Source organism: Gorilla gorilla, chromosome 5 (assembly GCF_029281585.2).
Source record: "Gorilla gorilla gorilla isolate KB3781 chromosome 5, NHGRI_mGorGor1-v2.1_pri, whole genome shotgun sequence".
NCBI lineage: Eukaryota > Metazoa > Chordata > Mammalia > Primates > Hominidae > Gorilla > Gorilla gorilla.
Window position 1 is genome coordinate 168485401 of NC_073229.2, and position 22134 is coordinate 168507534.

Consider the following 22134-nt stretch of genomic DNA (forward strand, 5'->3'; position numbering starts at 1 on the left):
CCAGTTTCAGAAGAACCCTTTGGTAGAGGAAGCAGGGCCAACTTCTTTCACAGCCTCTTACTGTAGATAGAAATATGAAGGCCAGCAATATTCAGCTGGTATGAACCCATACAGCTGTACCAGGAACAATGTTGAAAGTCTTTGATTCCTATTGGAAAACAGCCACTGTTAAAGATGGACACCTTCAGGACCTCACTTCAGCATTGTAGCCAGTATCCGTTCTGACTAGGTGGTGCCCACGCCTCACTGGCTGTTCTGTATTTTGAATATTTAGTCCTGATTCTAGAAATGACATTTTTGGGCTATGGATAAAAGACGGGTTTCGATAGCCATTAAGGAAATGCAAATCAAACCACAGTGAAATGTCACTTCATACCCAGCAGGATGGCAATAATAAAAAAGACAAATAATAACAAATATTGGTGAGGATGTGGAGAAATGGGTATCCACATACACTGCTAGTGGGAATGTAAAAGGATGCAACTTTGGAAAGCTGTCTGGCAGTTCTTCCAAAGGTTAAGCATAGGGTTGCCATATGACTCAGCAATTCTACTTCTGGGTACACACATACACATACACACACACACACACACACACCCCACACTCAAGAGACATGAAAATGTATGCCCACATCAAAAACTTGTACACAAATGCTCATAGCAGAATTATTGATATTAGCTGAAAGATAAAAACAACCCAAATGTTCATGAACTGATAAATACGTAATAAAATATGGTCTATCAATACAATGGAATATTTTAAAAATAAATGAAATACCCATACATAATACAACATGCATGGACTTTAAAAACATTATGCTAAGTGAATAAGCTAGTCACAAAAAACCATATACTGTATGATTTCTTTTATATGAAATGTACAGAATAGGTAACTCTATAGAGACTGGAAGTAGATTTTAGTGGTTGTCTTGAGCTAAGGGATGGGGGTCGATTGTGGTGATGGTTGTAGAATTCTTTGACAATACTAAAAATCATTAAATTATACAGTGTAAATGAGCTAATTGTATAATATATAAATTATATATCAATAAAGTTTGATGCAAAAAAAGATCAATGGGTATTGACTATGGGACATCATCTGTATCACTGTGCTTTTCCCGGTCTCCCTCCCTGTGACAGTCCTAGAAGACAGGTGAAGTCAGCACGTCCATTTTACAGATTTGGAGACTGAGGCTTAGAGAGAGAGAGAGTATTTTGCCAGAGTCATACAGCTACTAGTCTAAGGAAAATGCAGAGATGAGGAGGAGGAGCGTAGGGGAGGTACTGTTAGTTTCTCTTTTCTGTATCATAGTACAGTAGCAGGATGAGAGACACCTTTGAATTCAAACCTGTGTGTATCCTGACAAAGATACATATTCTATGAAAAGTCTTTGCTAATAAGTAGAAGATTTCTATTTCACAACAAGCAAGAAAAAGAATGAGAGAAGGACTAGAAAGTAGATGTGATCATATGAATAATGATTTTCCTTGCTTTTTGCATGTATGTGGTGGACACATGCAGAAGTGACAGCAGGAGTTCGAGACCAGCCTGACTAACATGGTGAAATCCCATCTCTACTAAACACACACACACACACACACACACACACACACACACACACACACACACACACACACACACACACACACAATAGCCGGGAGTGGTGGTGGGCACCTGTAATCCCAGCTACTTGGGAGGCTGAGGCACAAGAATGACTTGAACCCAGGAGGCGGAGGTTGCAGTGAGCTGAGATCACGCCATTGCACTCCAGCCTGGGTGACAGGAGTGAAAAAAAAATAATGATAATAAAGAGAGCAAGGTGACCACAAAAGAGAATAGGCTGGAAAAATTAGTCTAAATGGTGGCCTCTTCTCTTAGAGCTGCATATGGTTAAGTTTATTTTTTCCCTAGTAGTGAATTCTAAGGGATGAAGAAGAAATCCTTTTCAGTTTTACTTCCCCAAGGTATGTATAACTACTATAGTGAAATAATAAGTCCAATTTTTTCTTTGAAGTATAGTTAATGTGTAACGAAACTCCTAAGGCCAGTTGTATACCCAGGGCAAACGCCTTCTAACATCTTTATTTATCTATGCAGTGGGTAGGGAGGTGGGTGGAGTGCCCCTTCCCAGCTGATACTGTCAAAACAGGAAGCAAAGTTATAATCTCTGTCATAGGAACATGAATAGAGGCCCTTAGTTGTGACTATTAAAAAAACAAAAAACCTGCCTAAGGAGTTTTCACTGACTACAAAGTGTAACTTCCTCTCTGGTGTTTAGAGGAGGTGGGGTTAGGTTTAGTCAGATCCTCTCATGGGAAAAATAGAAGCCACCAAAAAAAAAAAAAAAAACCAAAATAACACAGGACATCCCAGTGTGCAGTTCGAAGGCTGCTTTTGTTGTCCACTTCCTCCACATCTTTTTCCTCATCATCTAAGCAGATGTAGGTGATGAGCGGCCCGGCACCCACCACGTTTCATTGGAAAAAGTGCAGATTGGATTTGCCAGGGCATGTAGCTCTCCAGGCTTGCAAGCGATTACCAGGTGAGTTTGTCAACTTGCACGACTCCCAGCCAGTGAGGTTTTCTTAAGAAACGTCTATGAAGACAGGGTTCTCTCATTCAGTTTTGATAAGTAACAAAGCTTAGGACCAGGCTGGTGATGGGAACAGACAGCCTGTCTTTCCTGCTGCCACGTCTGTTGTGGACCCTCAAGAGTAGAGACCAACGCTGTCTGCTTCACACTTCTCTTCAGGAAGTGATAATTCACCAGAGTTATTAGTTTCTTTGGAAGAAGCCTTCCAGGATCCCTACATTTGTGGTAGCAAATATGCTTCACTTTACCTCCCTGTATTTTCAAAATAGCTTACTCTGTGCTGACTGTTTACTGCCATCTAGAGAAGAAGCCTCCTTTGCGGTGTTGAGTATTGGTAGACCTCATCCCATATTGTATTTGATTTACTCTGTTGGCTAAAAAGGCATTTTACTTCTTGAAATATTTAGTTTTGACCTGAGAAAGGGGAGAATAAAACGTTTGTACTTTGGGGGACAGTATGAGTGCTGGGGTTTCTGTTTCAGTGCAGGCTTGTCTATGAGACGTGTATATGCATAACTTCATGCAGGGAAAGTGTCATGCACTTTTCTCTCGCTGAAGTTTACTTCCGGGGTGACTTAGTTTTTCTGATCAGTTTAGATGTTCATATCTTGTTTAATGTATACATGTGTGTACTGGTTGTATGAGCTTTTGGAGGGGAAATCCCCCAAGTGATGTGTTTTATTCGATCATACATATCATGCATGAATGTTGTCACTATGAAAAAACTTTGAGGCTGGTTGGTTTTCTTTTTCAGTGTTTTCCTTTCTTGTGGAATTACTCTTTCCCTCTTAATGTTTTCCTTCTTAGCTTCAGTGAATGAGGTGGTAAGGGGTTGTAAGCATTGTCTCTGCAGAGCAAATTCAAACCAAAATGATTGGAGCAGCCCATATTTTCTTAGTGAATTGGGTTTCTTGAACAAGTGGCATAGGAGACTGGTGTGCCACAATTCTCATCATTAACTGTTACTTCTTTCTTAAATAACCATGTGATCCCAACACAACATCAAAATACCTCTCAGGGACCTGAATTAAAACTCCACGCGGGCCAGGCACAATGGCTCATACCTGTAATGCAAGCACTTTGGGAGGCTGGGGCATGAGGATCACTTGAGGCCTGGAGTTCGAGACCACTCTGGGCAACATAGGGAGATTCCATCTCTACAAAAAATTTAAAAATCAGCCAGGCATGGTGGCATGTGCCTGTGGTCCCAGCTACTTAGGAGACTGAGGTGGGAGGATAGCTTGAACCTAGGAGTTTGAGACAACAGAGGGATACCTTGTCTCAAAAACCTGCATAGGGGCAGCAATTGCAGGCTTGTGGCCTTTCGAAGATTTCCTTTGATGTCACTAAATCCTCTCTCTTTCCCCAACATTAAGAGTCTCTGTAGTCAGCTAGTCTTCATCAAAGGGTCTTGCTACAAAGGGTCTAGGGTAACCTTAATGGTTGAAATCAGAAGACAGCTAGAAGAAAAGTACAAACAAACCTTTAAATAATAAGCAGGCTTTGGCTGGGGGCGGTGGCTCACGCCTGTAATCCCAGCACTTTGGGAGGCCAAGGCAGGCGGATCACCTGAAGTCAGGAATTCTAGACCAGCCTGGCCAACATGGTAAAACCTTGTCTCTACTAAAAATACAAAAATTAGTCGGGCGTGGTGGCACGTGCCTGTAATCCCAGCTACTTGGGAGGCTGAGGCAGGAGAATCACTTGAACCTGGGAGGTGGAGGTTGCAGTGAGCCAAGATCACACCATTGCACTCCAGCCTGGGTGAAAGATCAAAACTCTGTCTCAAAAATAAAATAAAATAAAATAAAATAAAAAAGCAGGCTTTTAAATGAGTAGCTACAGTGTTAAATATATTTAAATGCTGTGCTGGTTGAGTTCTGGTTCATTTAGATAACATTCTTTCCTGTCCTATGACCAATCAAAAGGCTTTAGGAAAATAGCATTTTTAAAATTAAAATGTATTTCAGTGCATGTTATTTTAATAAAAATAGAAAACCAATGTGTACATGATTTCCAGTTTCACAAGGGCCTAGATTCTCCTCTCATCAGTTGTTATTGAACTGATTTTTTTGTGTGTGTCCATAGTGTAGGCTCTTTAGTGATCTTGTTAGAAATAAGGACATTAAATTTAATGTTAAAAATAATATTTTCAGCCAGGCGCAATGGCTCATGCTTGTAATCCCAGCACTTTGGGAGCCCGAGGCGGGCAGATCACCTGAGGTCAGGAGTTCAGGCCAGGAGCCTGGCCAATGTGGTGAAACATCATCTCTACTAAAAATACAAAAATTAGCTGGGTGTGGTGGTGGGTGCCTGAAATCCCAGCTACTTGGGAGGCTGAGGCAGGAGAATCGCTTGAACCCGGGAGGCGGAGGTTGCAGTGAGCTGAGATTGCGCCACTGCACTTCAGCCTGGGCATCAGGGCGAGACTCTGTTTAAAAAAAAAATAGATCTCTATCTCTATCACTATCTCTCTGTCTGTCTATCTATGTATCATCTATCTATCTATCTATCTATCTATCTATCTATCTATCTATCTACCTATCGATCTCTATCTTTATCCAGCTGTATCATCATTTTCACTAGATGTTAACAATAATATAACTGAGATAAATCAAAGTTTTAAAACAAGCTTGAAAATGTGAAATGAATAATTTGGAGGCGCGACTGGCCATTTAGGCATCTATGAAGGCCCAGATGACTCATGTCTGGAAATTGCTACTGCTCAGGAAACCACTCCTGGGAGCCCTGCTCGTTTTGCCATCCTTCCTGCTTTCTTGCCTGCTGACAGGACTCTATGTCAGCTGTTTCCTTTTTAGATGGAAGGGTTAAAAGATTCACTACTTGGGTCCCCCATTAGAATCACCAACATGCTTGTGTCCCACAGTCAGAGATCGTGACTTGATTGGACTGAGGCCTGCTCTGTAGCTTGTCAAAAGCCAGCCAAGGGTGTCCAATGTGGAGGGTACAGGGGAATGTATTCGTCCCCCACTAGACTGAAAGCTCCATGGGAGGGAGTAGAGGCAGCTTTGTTACTGCTGCCTCCTAGCGCCTGAATGTGTGCCTGATGTGCAGAAGAGGCTCAGTAGCTGCTTGTGGAATGAATGAATGAATTAGTTCCTTTGAGTAACAGGAAGTTGGAAGAAGATTGGACAGATGCTTAGTTATGGTCTTTGCTGATGTAGGAGAGTGTGCTATGTTAGGCTGAACAGTGGCTGTCATCTTGGAAGACACTCCAGGAAAAGGTCACAGGGGAACAGGTGGCTGATCTGGGGGAATGCTGAACAGACCTCTCAGAAGAGACAAGGCTCCAGGGCAGTGGTGTCCTTATGAGGCAAGGCAGGTTGAGAACTTTGGGAAAGAGAATTTCATCAGGGGCTGAGTGTGTGTGTGTGAATGTGGATGTGAGGCCAGATGGGGACACTCCTGGGAGAATCTCCTGAACCGTGGCTCATTCTTTGTTTTTTTTTTTTTTTTTTTGAGACTAAGTCTCGCTGTGTTGCCCAGCCTGGAGTGCAGTGACACAGTCTTAGCTCACTGCAGCCTTGACCTCCCAGGCTCAAGTGATCCTCCCACCTCAGTCTCCTGAGTAGCTGGGACTACAGGCATGTGCTCCCATACCTGGCTAATTTTTAATAGTTTTTTTGTAAGATGGGATCTCTCTATGTTGCCCAGGCTGGTCTTGAACTCCTGAGCTCGAGTGATCCTCCCCCTCGGCCTCCCAAAATGCTGGGATTACAGGCCTGAGCCACCATGCCCAGCCGTGACTCACTCTTAAAGGAGCTCAAGTCTTTTGTGTTGGAACTCCAGGAGGTTGACGACCACACTCATCTATTCAGTCAGCATTTGCTAGGTACCTAGCACACGCCCAGCTCTGGGGAGGTATGGGGATATAAAAATAAAGGTGATTTGATTCTTCCCCTATGGAGGTTAGGACCTGGAAAGGATGGTGTGTGAAGTGAATGCTAGGTTTGCTGGTGGCTGAAAGGAAGGAACGTTGTCATCTTTGTCATATGTTAGGGATTGCCGGACCCACCAGTTGACTATATCCAAATAAAGGAACACAGAATTTGGAGTGATCACAGGGCAGTGAGATTTGTCTGGGAAGATATCTTAGGACTTGTGAATTTTTTGCAGATCTTAATAATTATAGAGAAAATGAGTAGGTGGTTAGGAAGACCAGGTAACTATAACTTACAGAGGTGAGAGAATGAGAAGTGTTAAGTTGGGAGAAAAAGAGTAGAAAGAGCGACATGTGAAAGAAAAGAATCGGCCGGTGCGGTGGCTCATGCCTGTAATCCCAGCACTTTGGGAGGCCGAGGCGGGCGGATCACCTGAAGTCGGGAGTTCAAGACCAGCCTGACCAACATGGAGAAACCCTGTCTCTACTAAAAATACAAAATGAGCCGGGCCTAGTGGCGCATGCCTGTAAACCCAGCTACTAGGGAGGCTGAGGCAGGAGAATTGCTTGAACCTAGGAGGCGGATGTTGTGGTGAGCAGAGGTTGCGCCATTGCACTCTAGCCTGGGCAACAAGAGCGAAACTCCATCTCAAAAACAAAAACAAAAACAAAAGAAAAGAATCTTGGGTGGAGAAAATGAGAAATGGGATTAACATGGTACTGAGCAGTTCTTTTTTTTTTGTTTTGAGACGGAGTCTCGCTCTGTTGCCCAGGCTGGAGCGCGTGATGGGATCTCTGCTCACTGCAAGCTCCGCCTCCCGGGTTCACGCCATTCTCCTGCCTCAGCCTTCCGAGTAGCTGGGACTACAGGCGCCCGCCATCACGCCCGGCTAATTTTTTGTATTTTTAGTAGAGACGGGGTTTCCCCGTGTTAGCCAGGATGGTCTGGATCTCCTGACCTCGTGATCCGCCCGCCTCAGCCTCCCAAAGTGCTGGGATTACAGGCATGAGCTACGGCTCCCGGCCCTGAGCAGTTCTTTAAGGGATGAGACTTGGCCCTCAAGATCTGGGTTTCCATTACCCGTGCCATCGTCAGGGTAAGTCACTGAACCTCTGAGAAGGGGACTCCCAACCAGGAGGATCACAGGCTCTCCCAACCAGGAAGGATGCCCCGGGAGAGTGTGGTCAGGATTCATGATGTTACACATTTTAAGGTTCTTTGCAAGCTATAGTAATAGTTCCAGGTAAATAAATGGAGTAATAAATTCTGTAAAAATTATAAAAACCTAGTCTGTTGATAATGGGCTCTTTTAGGTAGAGTCTAGGGTAGGAAATCAAACATTATATTCATCATGGTACTTGAAATATATTTAAGCTGAAGCTGTGCACTCCATCATGTTTTTGGTATATTTTTCCTTGGCATTACTTGAAAGGCATGCTCATGAAACTGGATTTGGATCTGTTTCATGTTTTCACTTGGGTTCTCTGACCCCTACTTAGAGGGCACCAGGTGCTTCCTATTCTAACCGTTTGCAAATTCAAGACTTGGTTGGAGGGCCATTCAGGGGACTGGTGTGGGGTTAGATAGGATCTGGACACAGCGACTCCCTCGCTCCTGCTCCAGTATTTTGACCTTAATTTGAACAGTTCAATGAACTGGCAACTGAAGTCGTTTTTTCCCACTGAACTAGAACTTTCATTGTTTTGCAGAGGAAGATGACTCATAGCCAAGTTCTACCATTGTGCTAAAGTGAAATTTTAGTCTAGGACTAAAGGAACACAGGCCAAACTTTCTGTCTGAGCTGCAGAGTATTGAAACTTAGATTGTGAGCTGGGCAGGAATTCCTGTGGCCCTCTGTGTGGAGTTTCTCTCAAGGAAAAGGAGCATTTAAATACATTTTTGACTCCAAATTTAATTTTTAGTAATATAGTTCAAATGTCCTTTAAAATATCTTAAGTAATCAGACTGTTTTCTAAAAAAAAAAAAAAAAAAGTAATGCAAGATGAAAATTCTACAAAGTAGAAAACTGTCATTTCCTTCCTCTCTCCAAAACCATTGTTAATAGTTTTGTTTCTTCTGCTACCCTTGTTTTCTATGAATGTAAAAATGTATGCCTCTATGGGTGAGCATGGCTTTTCTTTTTTGAACCAAAATTGAAACCATCCTGATTTAGTGGCATCCCACTTAAAACATTATTAAAAACTACCTGTGTACATGTATCTTAGCTTACGTGGGCAATTGCTGGGGCAAATATGCTTTTACTGTTAAATCGTCATCTACAACAGATGACATGTAGAGAGATGAAATGTAGTCTATAGTTGTTTGAACTTGCATTTCTTTTTTGTGGAATTGAACTTCTCTGCCTATGTTTATTGGCTCTTTGGACAAATTCGTCAGTGATTTGGCTTTTCATGCATTGCTCATTTTCTTTTGTTGCTTGGATCCCTGACTTTTATACTCTTAATGATTCCAAGGGAAATTCCTACAAAATGGCAGATTTGGGATGACTTATTTGAATTTCTTTTGAGTTCTAAAATGGTTAACTGCTACCTTAAAAGATAGATATTATTTTCAGATATCTAGGACAGAGGTTTGAGTCTTTGGACTTAGATTCTATAGTATTTTCTTTCTTTTTTTGGCTGATATGGAAGACGTCATCATCCCAAACTGTGCTGAGACTAGTAGTTATTTAGATACACTATTTTATTACATTTTCATATACTGATAAATTATTTCCATATGGATGGTAAGTCCCAGATTTATTTATGAAAAAAACCATTTTTTATATATTTTATGGAACATGGAGTTAGCAGAAAGATGCTGTGGAGTTAGGCTTAAAATTAAGCCCTAACTATTCTGCCTCCTGTTGTGGGGCTGTTGTCAGTCTTTAAAGGTACATCTTTGTAAAATTTTTTGAACATAACTTGACAGATTGCAAGAAGGATTATAATAAATGGTGTCTGTTTGTGTTAGAGTATTTCAAGTCAATACAGGAAAAAATACATTTAGATGCTAAGTGAAGATAAGACATTAGTTTAAATGAGGCCCCGTATGCACCATCATACTGAAAATTTACCAATGTGTCCTCGTCCTTCAATTTAGATTTGTTAGTGATTTTTCACATCAAAGCATTGAAGCTGTAATTCTGTGTTGGGTTCATTTAACCACAGATCCAGTAAATGGCAGGAAATAGAGAGCTATACAGGACAGCAAATGGCCTGCAGTTGTGTGGAGGATATCTTTGTGGCAAGGTGCCCGAGATGTTTTGCTGGTTTCAAAGTTTGCTATCATTTGTTCAGAAAGGTTTTCATTGCTTGCAAGCAAGCAGGCAAGCAAAGGAAAAGGGCACGCAGCCGCCTCCCCTATGATTCGGTGCTCTTTGCCTTTGGTGCCTTATATAAAAAGCTTTATTTAGTCTGCAGAGAGGTTATTTCTCCAAATAGAGGTGAACTGTCATAGTAGTCTGGAAACGTGATAGATTTCAGTTGAATGCCGCTGATCCAAATACTCTGAGAGGCTGGGCTGTGTGGCACTTGTAAGATAGGCACCTTGCACAGATTCTTCCAGGTCACTTGCACATATCGCCAGTAGAAATACCTCATCAGATAGCGATCCACTTGGCACTCTGAGAAGCAACTCCTCCTATCACACCGACACTGCTACTTTTCTCCTGGCTCAGCCAGTCTCTTGCTGGGAACCTGCTGCCAGAGTTAGTCTCTTGGCTTCTGCCCTGGCCTATTTTCTTGTTGACTTCTGGATTCTGTGCCTTTAGCTTCTCCTTGGACTCATTGGCCATTACTCTCTTTCTGGTGTTAGTAGCTCCTAGATTGTGTTTGACAGAAGAAATTTATTCCCCTAGAAAATTCAGTTTCTACTGAGGTAACTCTAACCCACCCAGGCAATCTAGCATCTGCCAATACTCTGAGACCCGCTGATTGTTAATCAGTATTTATTATCTAACTCTGAGTAACGAGTGTTATAGCAGGAAAAGTAGAATCTTTTTTGTGTGTGTACGAATGTGGTTTAAGGGACTTTTGGGGATAGAGGAGAAATAAACACCTTGAAATGAATTATTATATTTTACCTTTGCCCATGTGAATTCTTTAAAATAATTGTTAAATTCTCACTTTGCTTATATGCATTAAAAATTTCATAGTGATGGTATTTAAAGAGGGAGGTTATGGATATTTTGCAAGTGGGTTGAGGCAATAGTTCTCATTTCCCTTTTCATGTCCCATGGGACATGTCATATCTGTCTGCCTCCCTCCTATGCATTTCTCCTGCTGTTGCAAGGAGAATCTTATGTTTTATGATGAAAATTTATTTGGTGACTAAGTGAAGTGTGCACTATTCTTTTAAAAAGTCCTTGAGATTGCATTCTGTATATTTGCTGAATTTGTTACTAGGCCTTATGCTGCAACATTTCTGAGTAATCAAATCTAAATAAAAATAAAAGGTCGTTCAAGGTAAATCTATGTCTTGATTACTGAAATAAAGTATTGACATTTATTTCCCATAATTTGGGAAGTTATTCAGTAAATAATATTTGCCTGGTGTTTTATAATGAATCATTTTTATCATATTGGGTTTGTGTTAGGAAGACTGTCAGCATTGATTTTCCAGTAGTTTTCTAAATTTTCTCATCTATTTATGTTTCTTCTTCTTCTTCTTCTTTTTTTCTTTGAGACAGGGTCTTGCTCTGTCAACCAAGCTAGAGTGTAATGGCATGATCTAGGTTCACTGTAGCCTCGATCTCCGGGGGTCAAGCAATCCTCCCACCTCAGCCTCCTGAGTAGCTGGGATTACAGGCATGTGCCACCACGCTCAGCTAATTTTTCGGATTTTTTTTTTTATTTGGGACGGAGTCTCGCTCTGTTGCCCAGGCTGGAGTGCAGTGGTGCGATCTCAGCTCACTGCAACCTCCCCTTCCCGGGTTCAAGCGATTCCCTTACCTCAGCCTCCCGGGTAGCTGGGACTACAGGCGCATGCTACCATGCCTGGCTAATTTTTTGTATTTTTAGTAGAGATGAGGTTTCACTGTGTTAGCCAGGAAGGTCTTGATCTCCTGATCTTGTGGTCCACCCGCCTCTGCCTCCCAAAGTGCTGGGATTTTAGGCGTGAGCCAACGTGCCTGGCCCTTCTGATTTTTTTTTTTTTTTTTTTAAATAGAAACAAGGTCTCACTATTCCCAGGTTAGGGTCTTGAACTTCTGGGCCCAAGTAATCCTTCTGCCTTGGCCTCCCAAAGTGCTGGGATAACAGGCGTGAGCCACTGTGCCTGGCTATTTATGTTTCCTAATTACTGCAGTGCTCATTTTTCTGTCAGCTTCAACTATGCCACACATGACTAGGAATTAGAAATGAGAAAACAGTAACCAGCCTGGCCAACATAGCAAAACCCTGCCTCTACTAAAAATACAAAAATTAGCTGGGTGTGGTAGTGAGTGCCTGTAATCTCAGCTACTTGGGAGGCTGAGGGACGAGAATCACTTGAACCTGGGAGTCGGAGGTTGCAATGAGCTGAGATACTGCCATTAAACTCCAGCCTGGGCAACAGAGCGAGACTGTCTAAAACAAACAAACAAACAAACACAAAAACAAAAACAAAAAAACCAAGGAGCCAAAAATAAATGACTCAGTGAACATTTATTGAGCACCTGTGGTTTGCTGGGTGCTGCGGTAGTTGTTGAAGGTGCTGGGATGTTTTAAAGTTGATTTTAAACTTAAGGATTCTACTTACTGGCAGCCTAGAACCACTGCATATGCCTTGCAGAGAGGATGATGGACACTTGTGTCCTCACCTGTGCAGTGCAGGCACATCAGTGAAGAGCCTTAGATTCTCATTTTGCAACTGTTTTCACACTTGGGTATCGGTTTCTAGATCTAAAGCAGTAAATGAGAAAGGCAGTGGGTGTGAATGCTGCTATAAACTGACACCCTGACAATAACGATATGCTTGTTGACAGGCTGATTGCAGAGGGGATGAAAAAATAAAGGGCAGAACAAAAAAGTCTCAAAGCTCTGCCCCCTGCATCAATAGGAAGCTGTATTTTGCTACTCAAGTAGGCTAACATTGGAGAAATAATTAGCAAGTGAAAAAGTTGTTCCGCCGAAAGGACAATGCAAGTTAAGGCAGGTAGTCTGGTTTTCTGTGCTGCAACATCCAACCAGGTTCTAGAATCCTGTTTTCATATTTTGTTGGACCCAACTGGATTAAAACAAAGCCCCTTTCTCTGGCTGGGTAGTGGCCCGAGTTAGGCAGTTTCCAGTGCTCTAATTGGTACTTTGGAGCCAGTGTCCAGTGACTTTCAGAAGCAGGGTAAATGTTCTTGGTATTGAGCAGTTCTCTGCTGGATGCCGGGCCTGTCCTCATGGTTCATGCTGCCCTTAGATCATCAGCCATTCACTCCTATGGTCGGTCAAGGACACCTTCTCTAGGAATTCTCTGCTGACTTCCAAGTGTGGGTTGGGTGCCCCTCTTCTCTGCTTTCTCCTTCCCTGCTTGGATTAAATTCAGAGATTCTAAGATGTCTTCATCTGTCACAACATTCATGACGGATGTTACCGATCAGTGTTTTTGAAAACGAGTTCTATCTCTGCACGGTGTTGAAAGATAGGTGGAACTTATCTTTTAATAATCTCATCAGGTGGTCATTGTGTATGTTTGAGAACCTCTCCTTTAGACCATGAGCCTGAAGAAGGTCCTGTTCTTGTCTTTGAATCTTTAAACCTTCCCTAGCTCCTGGCACATTTTTTAGTTGCTCAGATTTTTTGTTGTAGTTCAGTGAATGAGGTAGAATTCCGGTAATTTTTTTGTTGTTGTTCGGTGAATGAGATAGAATTCCTGTTAAAAAATGTGTGGAAAGCAGGTATGCCTGTGGAATCCAAATCCAGCAATGTGATCAAAAGCCGCTTGAAGGATTTTCGACCATTTTTCATTTCTTTCTTTTTTTTGAGACAGAGTCTCTGCACCTTGGCTGGAGTGCAGTGGTCCAATCTTGGCTCACTGCAACCTGGGCTCAAGGGATCCTCCTACCTCAGCCTCCAGAGTAGCAGGGACTAAAGGCATGCACCACCATGTCCCACTAGTTTTTGTATTTTTGGTAGAGATGGGGACTCCCTATGCTTCTCAGGTTGGTCTTGAACTCCTGGGCTCAAGTGATACACCTGCCTCTGCTTCCCAAAGTGCTGGGACTATAGGCGTTAGCCACCATGCCTGGCCCATTTTTTCTTATTGTTTTGTAAATCAACATTATGTGAAACCTAAAATTTAATATGGATATACAAAAATAGCTTTTTAATTTTCTTGCCCAAGAAAATAAACTGTATCTTTATTATTTATATTTTTGCCTGTTTTGAAATAAGCCTTTTATTTTAGAATAATTTTACATTTATAGAAAAGTTGCAAAGATGGTATGTAAAGTTCCCCAGTTACCACTTTTCGCCACTGTTACCCAGTTTTTCCCACTGTTAACATCTTGTTACCCAGTTTTCCCCACTGTTAACATCTTGTTACCCAGTTTTCCCCACTGTTAACATCTTGTTACCCAGTTTTCCCCACTGTTAACATCTTGTTACCCAGTTTTCCCCACTGTTAACATCTTGTTACCCAGTTTTCCCCACTGTTAACATCTTGTTACCCAGTTTTCCCCACTGTTAACATCTTACATTACTATGTTATGTTGATCACACTTAGTGAACTGATATCAGGATTGTTATTATTAAAGGCTTTAAGAGTTATTGTTGAAGATTTATAAATTTATAGATGAAATAATATTTAGAACATACCAAATTTTGAATTAGAAATATTTTAAAATTTGAATTCTTTGATTTTAAGAATTAAAACTTTTGAATTCTTATATGTAGTCATAGTTGGGAATATATCCACAAAACGAGTAGACCAATTCTTGTGAGAATGATTCTGAAACAGGTTTTTCAGTTGTTATTAGCCTTCTGGAACCTCAGAAGGGGGAAGGTTACTTTCAAAGGCTAACATTCATTTAATCTATCTGTAGTACTCCATATGAATGACAATCATTACTTATCGACGTCTCTGGTTTTGTTAGATATGATATTTGTTTTAATTATTTATAGTATATTCAGGCAGAGGTGCTATTCAAAATATTTAACAGGTTGGCATAGGCCTCAACCACCCAGACTGCTGTTCAAGTAATCAGAAGGGATGCTGGCTGGTGAATGTGTCAGTCCTATTAACTGACACATTCCTATTAACGTCTAAAATGTCCTAAAAACGTCTCCAGATATTGCCAGATGTCTCGTAGGTGGCAAAATCACTTCTGGTTGAGAACTCCTGATATAAAGCAGTTAGAACAGGCTGGCACTGCTCTAGTAACTGCTTTCTAAATATTCACTATTATTATTGTTGTTGGTATCTTTCATTTGTTATTTCTGATAACTTTTAAACATACACTGCTTAGCCCCAGCACTTTGGGACGTTGAGGTGGATGGATCACTTGAGGTCAGGAGTTCGAGACTAGCCTGGCTAACATGGTGAAACCCCATTTGTACTAAAATTACAAAAATTAGTTGGGTGTGGTGGCGAATGCCTGTAATCCCAGCTACTTGGGAGGCTGAGGCAGGAGAATCACTTGAATCTGGGAGGTGGAGGCAGAGGCGGAGGCTGCAGTGAGCTGAGATTGCACCACTGCATTCTGTCTTGGGCGACAGAGCAAGACTCCGTCTAAAATATGAATAAATAAATAAATATGTGTGTATGTGTGTATGTGTGTGTATATATACATATATGTGTGTGTGTATATACACACACATACTGTTTATCAAAACATATTAGGATTTCTTTATATAGTTAAATCACCACATGCATAAAAAATAAAGTTACATTTTTTTTGTAAGATTTACTCAGAATTTGTCGGAGACCCATAGCCTGTTGTAGGAAGAAATGTAAGTTCTATTCTTGAGGGAGATTTTCAGCCTTTTTTACTTGCCCTCACCTGCCATGTTCCTGACACTGCAGCCTCCAGAAAGGTTTGAGACTGTTGGAGCACATGGGTGTGGAATTTGTAGACCACTTGTTCTTCCAGACTTCCTCACACCCACCCGTAGCCTGCTTTTAGTTGATAGTGGCTCAGCAAGGGTAGGAGCCTGTACTTTGGCTCATACCAAATTCCCCTCATTTCTGCACGATGATATGTTATTAGTATTCTGATCCCTGTTATTTGTTAAGTTAAGCTGTGCTTCAGGAATCTCAGAAGATCACAGCATTTTGTTTTCAGTGACTTCATTTCATAATATATGCTCTGGGCAGGTGAGACTAGACTTAGAAACATTGAAGCCCAACAATTTAATATCCACAAATAGTGTTTTATTTGTAGTCTTCCTATCCTTTCCTCTTCGGTGTTCTAGAAACAGATGCTTACATTGTGTAAACACTCCTTCTGTTACTGATTCTACGGTATCCATTTTCCTATTAACAGGATGAAGATTTTGTTTTTTAATCCTCAAGTCTACAAGAACGGAATAGTCAGTGGGATATGAGGATCAGATAAAAATCCCCCCACTTTAGAATCATTGATCTTAGTACTTCCTGCAGAAACTCTGACAGCCTTAATTTTTTTCCTCGTTTGAATCCACGTAGGTGTTTTTGGGAAACATTTATTTGCTGATATTGGTTGATAATAATAATTATTATTTTTATTTCAAATGAGATGCTGCTGGTAAAATTATTGTTAAGTCTACTCAACTTGGTAAACTTATATCAAAAGCCAGGTTTTACATCTGGTGGAACAGAGATAGTCAATTCCTTGCTGTAGGGAGAGGAAGGGTAGGAGCCTGTGGCTCCCTCACCGCCATCTTGTCCCCAACCATTCTTATACACTAGTTTGATTCAAGCACTTGAGCTTTGGAGCCAGACTGCCTGAATTTGGATTCAGCTACTTTTACCTGGGCAAACTGCTTAACTTTAAATGTCTGTGCTCTTTGCTGAAAAATGTGGACAATAGAAGCATCTATCTTATATGGATATTGTGGGTATTAGACTATATGGTAGTCCATTTAAGAAACGTTCAGTAAATGTTGCTCATAGTAACAGCAATAATGTTACTACTCCTAATATGACTTCTACTTTTGATAAATTTAGAATAACAGTTTAAATTACCATATATATTAAAACTATGTAACAGTGTAAATTATCTTAACAGTTGAAATACCATAACAGTGTGTATACACACACACACACACACATACGCACACACTTTTTATAATGGAGCTGCTAAAATGAATCAGGTTTAGCTGAATTGAAATTTGATTCTTTTTGCCTATTTGCTATAGGTGATAGTGAGCCATGAAATACGTAAAATACAGAAGGAGGTAGATACAACATTTAGATTTTTTAGCCTTACATGAAACAGTTATGGCTTCAGAATTTAAAGCACCAACATTTGGTGGGGTCCCATGGAAATTTTTATTCCTAATTTCTTAATATTAACCATCTTCTTCATATTCTATTAACTCTTGTGTTGTTTAAAAAACATTCCAGTATTCTTTCTTTCTTTAGTTTTTTGAGATGGGGGTCTCACTATGTTACCCAGGAAGGCCTTGAACTCCTGGGCTCAAGTGATCCTCCCACTTCAGCCTCCTCAGTAGAAGATTCCAGTATTCTTATCTTCATTGTTGAGTGCTTTTTCTTTTAAAAATTGCAATAACGTTTTAAAAATTAGAAAAGAAAGAAGCATCCATTTCTATTTCTACCATATTAATACAACAGTAACTTTCACTTGTTATTTTCCCATCTAGTCTTTATACTCATACTTAAAAATAATTGGAATTATGTAATATTTCTAATTTTTAGTTCTGGTGTTTTAGTTTGACATTACTTCATAAGCATTTTCCATTTTTTTCTGTTAGGTAGTTATACCATCATTTATTTAATGGTTTTCCTGTTTTTGTTTTTAGTTTACTTCTAGTTTCAACATTAGGGATAATAGTACAGCAAAAATTATCTTTATTGATCTGTAAAATGGAGATAATACAAGTAGCCCAGGGCTGTTGTAAGGATTATATGAGGGAATAGATATAAGGCAGGTTTGTCCACCGTGAGACAGTTCCATTTTGCTGTGGGAGCTGTCCTGTGCTTTGGGGATGCTGGACAGCATACCTGGCTGCTGTTCCCCAGTGGTGACAAACAAAAATGTCTCCAGACATTGCCAGGTGTCTTGCAGGGACAAAACCACTCCCAGTTGAGAACCCCTGATATAAGTCAGTAGAACAGCCTGGCACTGATCTGATGAGTGCAGTGTAAATACTTGCTACTATTATTATTGTTGTTGGCACCATCCTTCATTTCAGGTATTCATTTCTGATAAATTCCTAGAAATAGAATTTATGGGATGAGAGGTTAGTTTTAGGGTTTCTGATACGCCCTTCAGAGGACTGTAACACGTTTAACGTCATCAGTTTATATAAATATGTCAGTATCTCTGAGGCCCAGCCAGTATTGAATTGTGAGTACCCAAAATACTGTTTTGTCTTCAATTTCTGTAATTACTAGCCATGATGAGCATCTATTATATTTTTTTTTATTTGCATTGCCACATTTGAAGATTCTGGTAAAAACCTTTGTCTACGCATCGTTTTTTTTTTTCTTTTTTAGTTACTCTGCCATTCAACAGTTAAAGTTGAAATTCATCCCTCAGTAGCCAAGCCTGTATTACATTTCATTGCTTGATGTTTAACAGCCTCTGAGTAGAACATTGATTGAGATCCTTTTGGATTATTGTGTTTTTCCCAGTGTTGCTGCATAATATGAAACCTTCCAAAATTTAAATATAAGGATAATTTTGTGGAAAAGAATTCAACTTTGTATTCAGTGATGTATGTCCTGTAACAGAAATGATTGCCTCTGGTTTCAGTACCCTTTTATTTCTCTTTTCTTTTCTTTTTTCCCTTCCCTTCCCTTCCCTTCCCTTCCCTTCCCTTCCCTTCCCTTCCCTTCCCTTCCCTTCCCTTCCCTCCCCTCCCCTCCCCTCCCCTCCCCTCCCCCCTTCCTTCCTTCCTTCTTTTTTCCTTTCCTCTCTTTTCTCTCTTTCTTTTCTTTCTTTTCTTTCCTTCTTCCTTTCTTTGTGTCTCACTTGGTCACCCAGACTGGAGTGCAGTGGCATGATCTTGGCTCAATGCAACCTTCACCTCAGGGGTTCAAGGGTTTCTCCTGCCTCAGCCTCCCGAGTAGCTGGGATTACAGGTGCCTGCCACCATGCCTGGCGAATTTTTGTATTTTTAGTAGGAACGGGGTTTCACCATGTTGGCCAGGCTGGTCTCAAACTCCTGACCTCAAGTGATCCATCCACCTTAGCCTCTCAAGGTGCTGGGATTACAGGCTTGAGCCACTGCGCCAGACCTGGTTTAAGTACCCTTTTGGAGATAACCCCAATCCTAGCTGTAGCAGAGGCTGCTATTGACCCCACTCCCTGCTGTCAGTACTTCTGGTGCACTGGGACTTCCAGCTGCCCACACCGGCATGCCTTTGCCTGAGGGCATTCTCTGGCTGGAAAGTTCACACTCAGGGCTGGCAGAAGTGTCAGCGCCCAGCAACCCATAGCCAGTGAATGCTGCTGTAGTATAAATTCTCCAGCTCTCTTGCATCTCAGGTCGGCTACTTTTGAGATGAACATTTTACACTGCATCTCCAAGTTCCCAGTTGGGTTGTGATCGAATGATAACTTGCTTGATAATGACCTTTTTATTATTGGCCACCTTTCCTTCTTTGTTTCCTTTCTCTACTCCCTACCAGTGTTTCCTGGGATCACTTCTGAAATAAACTACTTATACTTGAATCCTTGTCTCAGGGTCTGCTTCTTGGGGGAAGGACCAAACTAAGATATTATTAGCTAACTTTTCTTTTGACTTTGATTGATGAAAGAAGAGGAAAGATCAGACCAGGAGAACAGAAATATTTTGAAGACCTGTCTGTATAAAAAGTAATGAATTTAACTTCACCGATTCAAGAGACTGGACAGTAAATATTCTTGTTATGCTGCTGCCCAGGGTGTCCTAAGAAAGAGTCTTCAGATTGTACTATGAGATTAAAGCCATGGCAGATGGCACTTAATGTCCCTGACTAATGTGACTTTCCACCCACTTTCTTTACACCATAGTTTGACTCAGGGGCTTGCTGGATTTCAGAAAAACTAGCTTGTAGTTTGTGGCTAAAAAGACTGGCTGATGTTAGGAAGGGGGAGAAACACCTTATGTGTTGCTCTACTAATTTTGTCCTTGATTTTGAGCTAATTATTAATGCTCCAGGGAAAAAATTTAGCGTGGCAGGCAGGGAAATATTAGTTTTAATTGTGAGCTTAATCCAGAGGGCTATGTTTGACTTAAAACCATCCAGGAGTCTTCCAGGGAAGTCCAGAATCTTCCAGGGAAGACCAGGTGGATCTATTTCTGGATGCTAAAAGGGGCATTGCAGGGCTGATAAGGAAATAAGTCCCTTGTTCTTTAAAAAAAAATTATTTATTTATTTATCTTTTTTAGAGACAGGGTCTCACTCTGTTATGCAGGCTGGAGTGCAATGGCATGACCATGGCTCATGCAGCCTCAACATTCTGGGCTCAAGTGATCCTCCCTCCTCAGTTTCCCAAGTAGCTGGGACCACAGGTGTCTGAAACCACACCTGGCTAATTTTCTTTCTTTCTTTTTTTTTTTTGTAGAGATGGGGTCTCACTATGTTGCCCAGGCTGGTCTTGAACTCCTGGGCTTAAGTGATCCTCCTACTTTGGTCTCCTAAAAGTGCTGAGATTACACATGTGAGACACCTCACCCAGCCAGAACTGCCTGTTTCATTAGAGAGACACAAGTCAATTCCTGGAATTTTTTTTTTTTTCCTTTATGCTGCCACTTTCTTACTTAAAAGAATAAAAATCAAAGCCAAATTCATCATAGTAATCATAATAATGGCAACAAAAAAAAGAAAAGGAGTAAAATAGAGTTGTGAATGTTTGCTTTGTTATTAAACATATCAACTCATTGGAGCTGATTTATATAAAGTTAAATCCTGCTAGAATAGCTGGATTCCTTCCTACATGGGTGGGGTGGGAATGCTGAGATCCTGGTGTGGGCATTCCATGCCAGGGTAGAAATTTCCTGCTCAGGCACTTAGTGAAGGAGCCAACTGAGGGAGGATAGGTGATGTGCCCGCCCATCCGGGGGCACCCAGTGACCTGTGCACACCACCCCCCATCTGCCCAGGACCCAGCCATGTTGTTCATTGTACCCTTTTCAGACTGCTGACCTCCAGGAGCACTTGTCTTAAAGTCACATAGCTGTATTTTTCCTCTCCAGGAAAATTTTGAATGTATTTTCTAAATAGCTGAGGTCATTGCATGGTCTTCAGTGAACTTAGCTACAAGTGAATGTGACCTGGAGTGACCCAGAGTGAGTGCTGGCCAGCATAGGTTTCACATTTTCCGTGTGAAAGTTCTTCTTTCGTTGTTTGTGATTAATAACTGGATGGGATATAAAGCCAAATGATTTCATTGTTGAACACAGACTTGAAGGTCATGAGAAACTGCCTGTTCAAATTACACTTTGCCAAGACATGGAAAAAGGTCTGCATCAACACCTGACTAGTTTTAGAAATACGGTAGAGAAGGAAAAAAATGACATGCCATTTTTTATGTGATGTGAAAGTTGATTTCCATGCGATGCAATATCTGGGTCCTTACAACATCTGACCTATGAGGCTGATGAGTTTGCACTGAGTCAGGACTTTAAAACAAAGGTGTATTGAGGACCTACTGTGTGCCAGGTCATTTAGAATGAGTTTTTTATGCTAAGTAATGTGTTATATTTATTCTTATTTTGTTAAGTGCTCAGTTTCTCTTAGGTTTTGTATTATGTGGGTTTGCTATTTTTTAAAAAAATATTTTTAATTTTTTGGGTATGTTTTGCTATTTGAAATATGATTTTGAATAAGTTTCTCACTACTTAGCACTTTTAATTTTATGTTTTTAAAAGATTTTTTAATGGTTATACATAATAATTGATGGACACACAATAGTATTTAAATCTAAAAATAGAGAAACCATGGCACAAAAAGCACAGTATCTTACAGAACTGTATTATTTGCTTCTTTTCTATGTGTTTTCTAGGCTTTTGAGTCAGATGTTAGGAAAGGGTCTGTCCATCTTTAATTTTCCCACTTCGAGAAGCACTGAAATATTTCTATACATATGTCCATTGGTATAGTGACCTAACACAACTTTAAAATCATTTTGAAATTGACGCGCAGAGAGCTTGGTTTTCCAGAACTGGTGAGGTGTAAGATGGTTGAGGACTGACTTGGCCTGGTCGGACCTGTTTCTTTGTAGCATTATTACTATTTGTTTATTTTCCACCTGGGCCTTACATCTTCCCTCTCAAGACAGCGTCTAGGTCCCAACTCAGTTGGTAGGAATTTGTGCAGTAGCAAACCTGCAGATGGGCAGAGATACAAACTCACTCAACTCTCATTACAGTCTTTCCCTGTCTAAAACAAACAAAAGAAAACAAAACAAAAAAGGGAGAGATCATATGGGCGTGTATATATACACTATTTTGTTATAGATAAGGAACAAAGTAGCATATGAATTCAAAAGGTGAGGGTGGGATGGGTTTAGAGCTGGGA

The 22134-nt window shown here is 40.8% G+C and overlaps 1 protein-coding gene across 7 annotated transcripts in view; it reads left to right on the plus strand.

Moving 5' to 3' along the window:
* UTRN (utrophin) overlaps window positions 1–22134 on the plus strand; it is a 562884-nt gene that overhangs the window by 50159 nt on the left and 490591 nt on the right. The window contains exon 1 of one of the 7 annotated variants that reach the window (XM_055391788.2): window positions 2357–2542. The exons of 5 other annotated variants lie outside the window; for them this stretch is intronic. In XM_055391788.2, the coding sequence (XP_055247763.1) occupies window positions 2449–2542 (94 nt within the window). In that variant the 5' untranslated portion in view covers window positions 2357–2448. Of the gene's footprint in view, window positions 1–2356; window positions 2543–22134 lie in introns of those variants that run through there. One more of the 7 variants, XM_055391789.2, reaches the window with a different exon arrangement.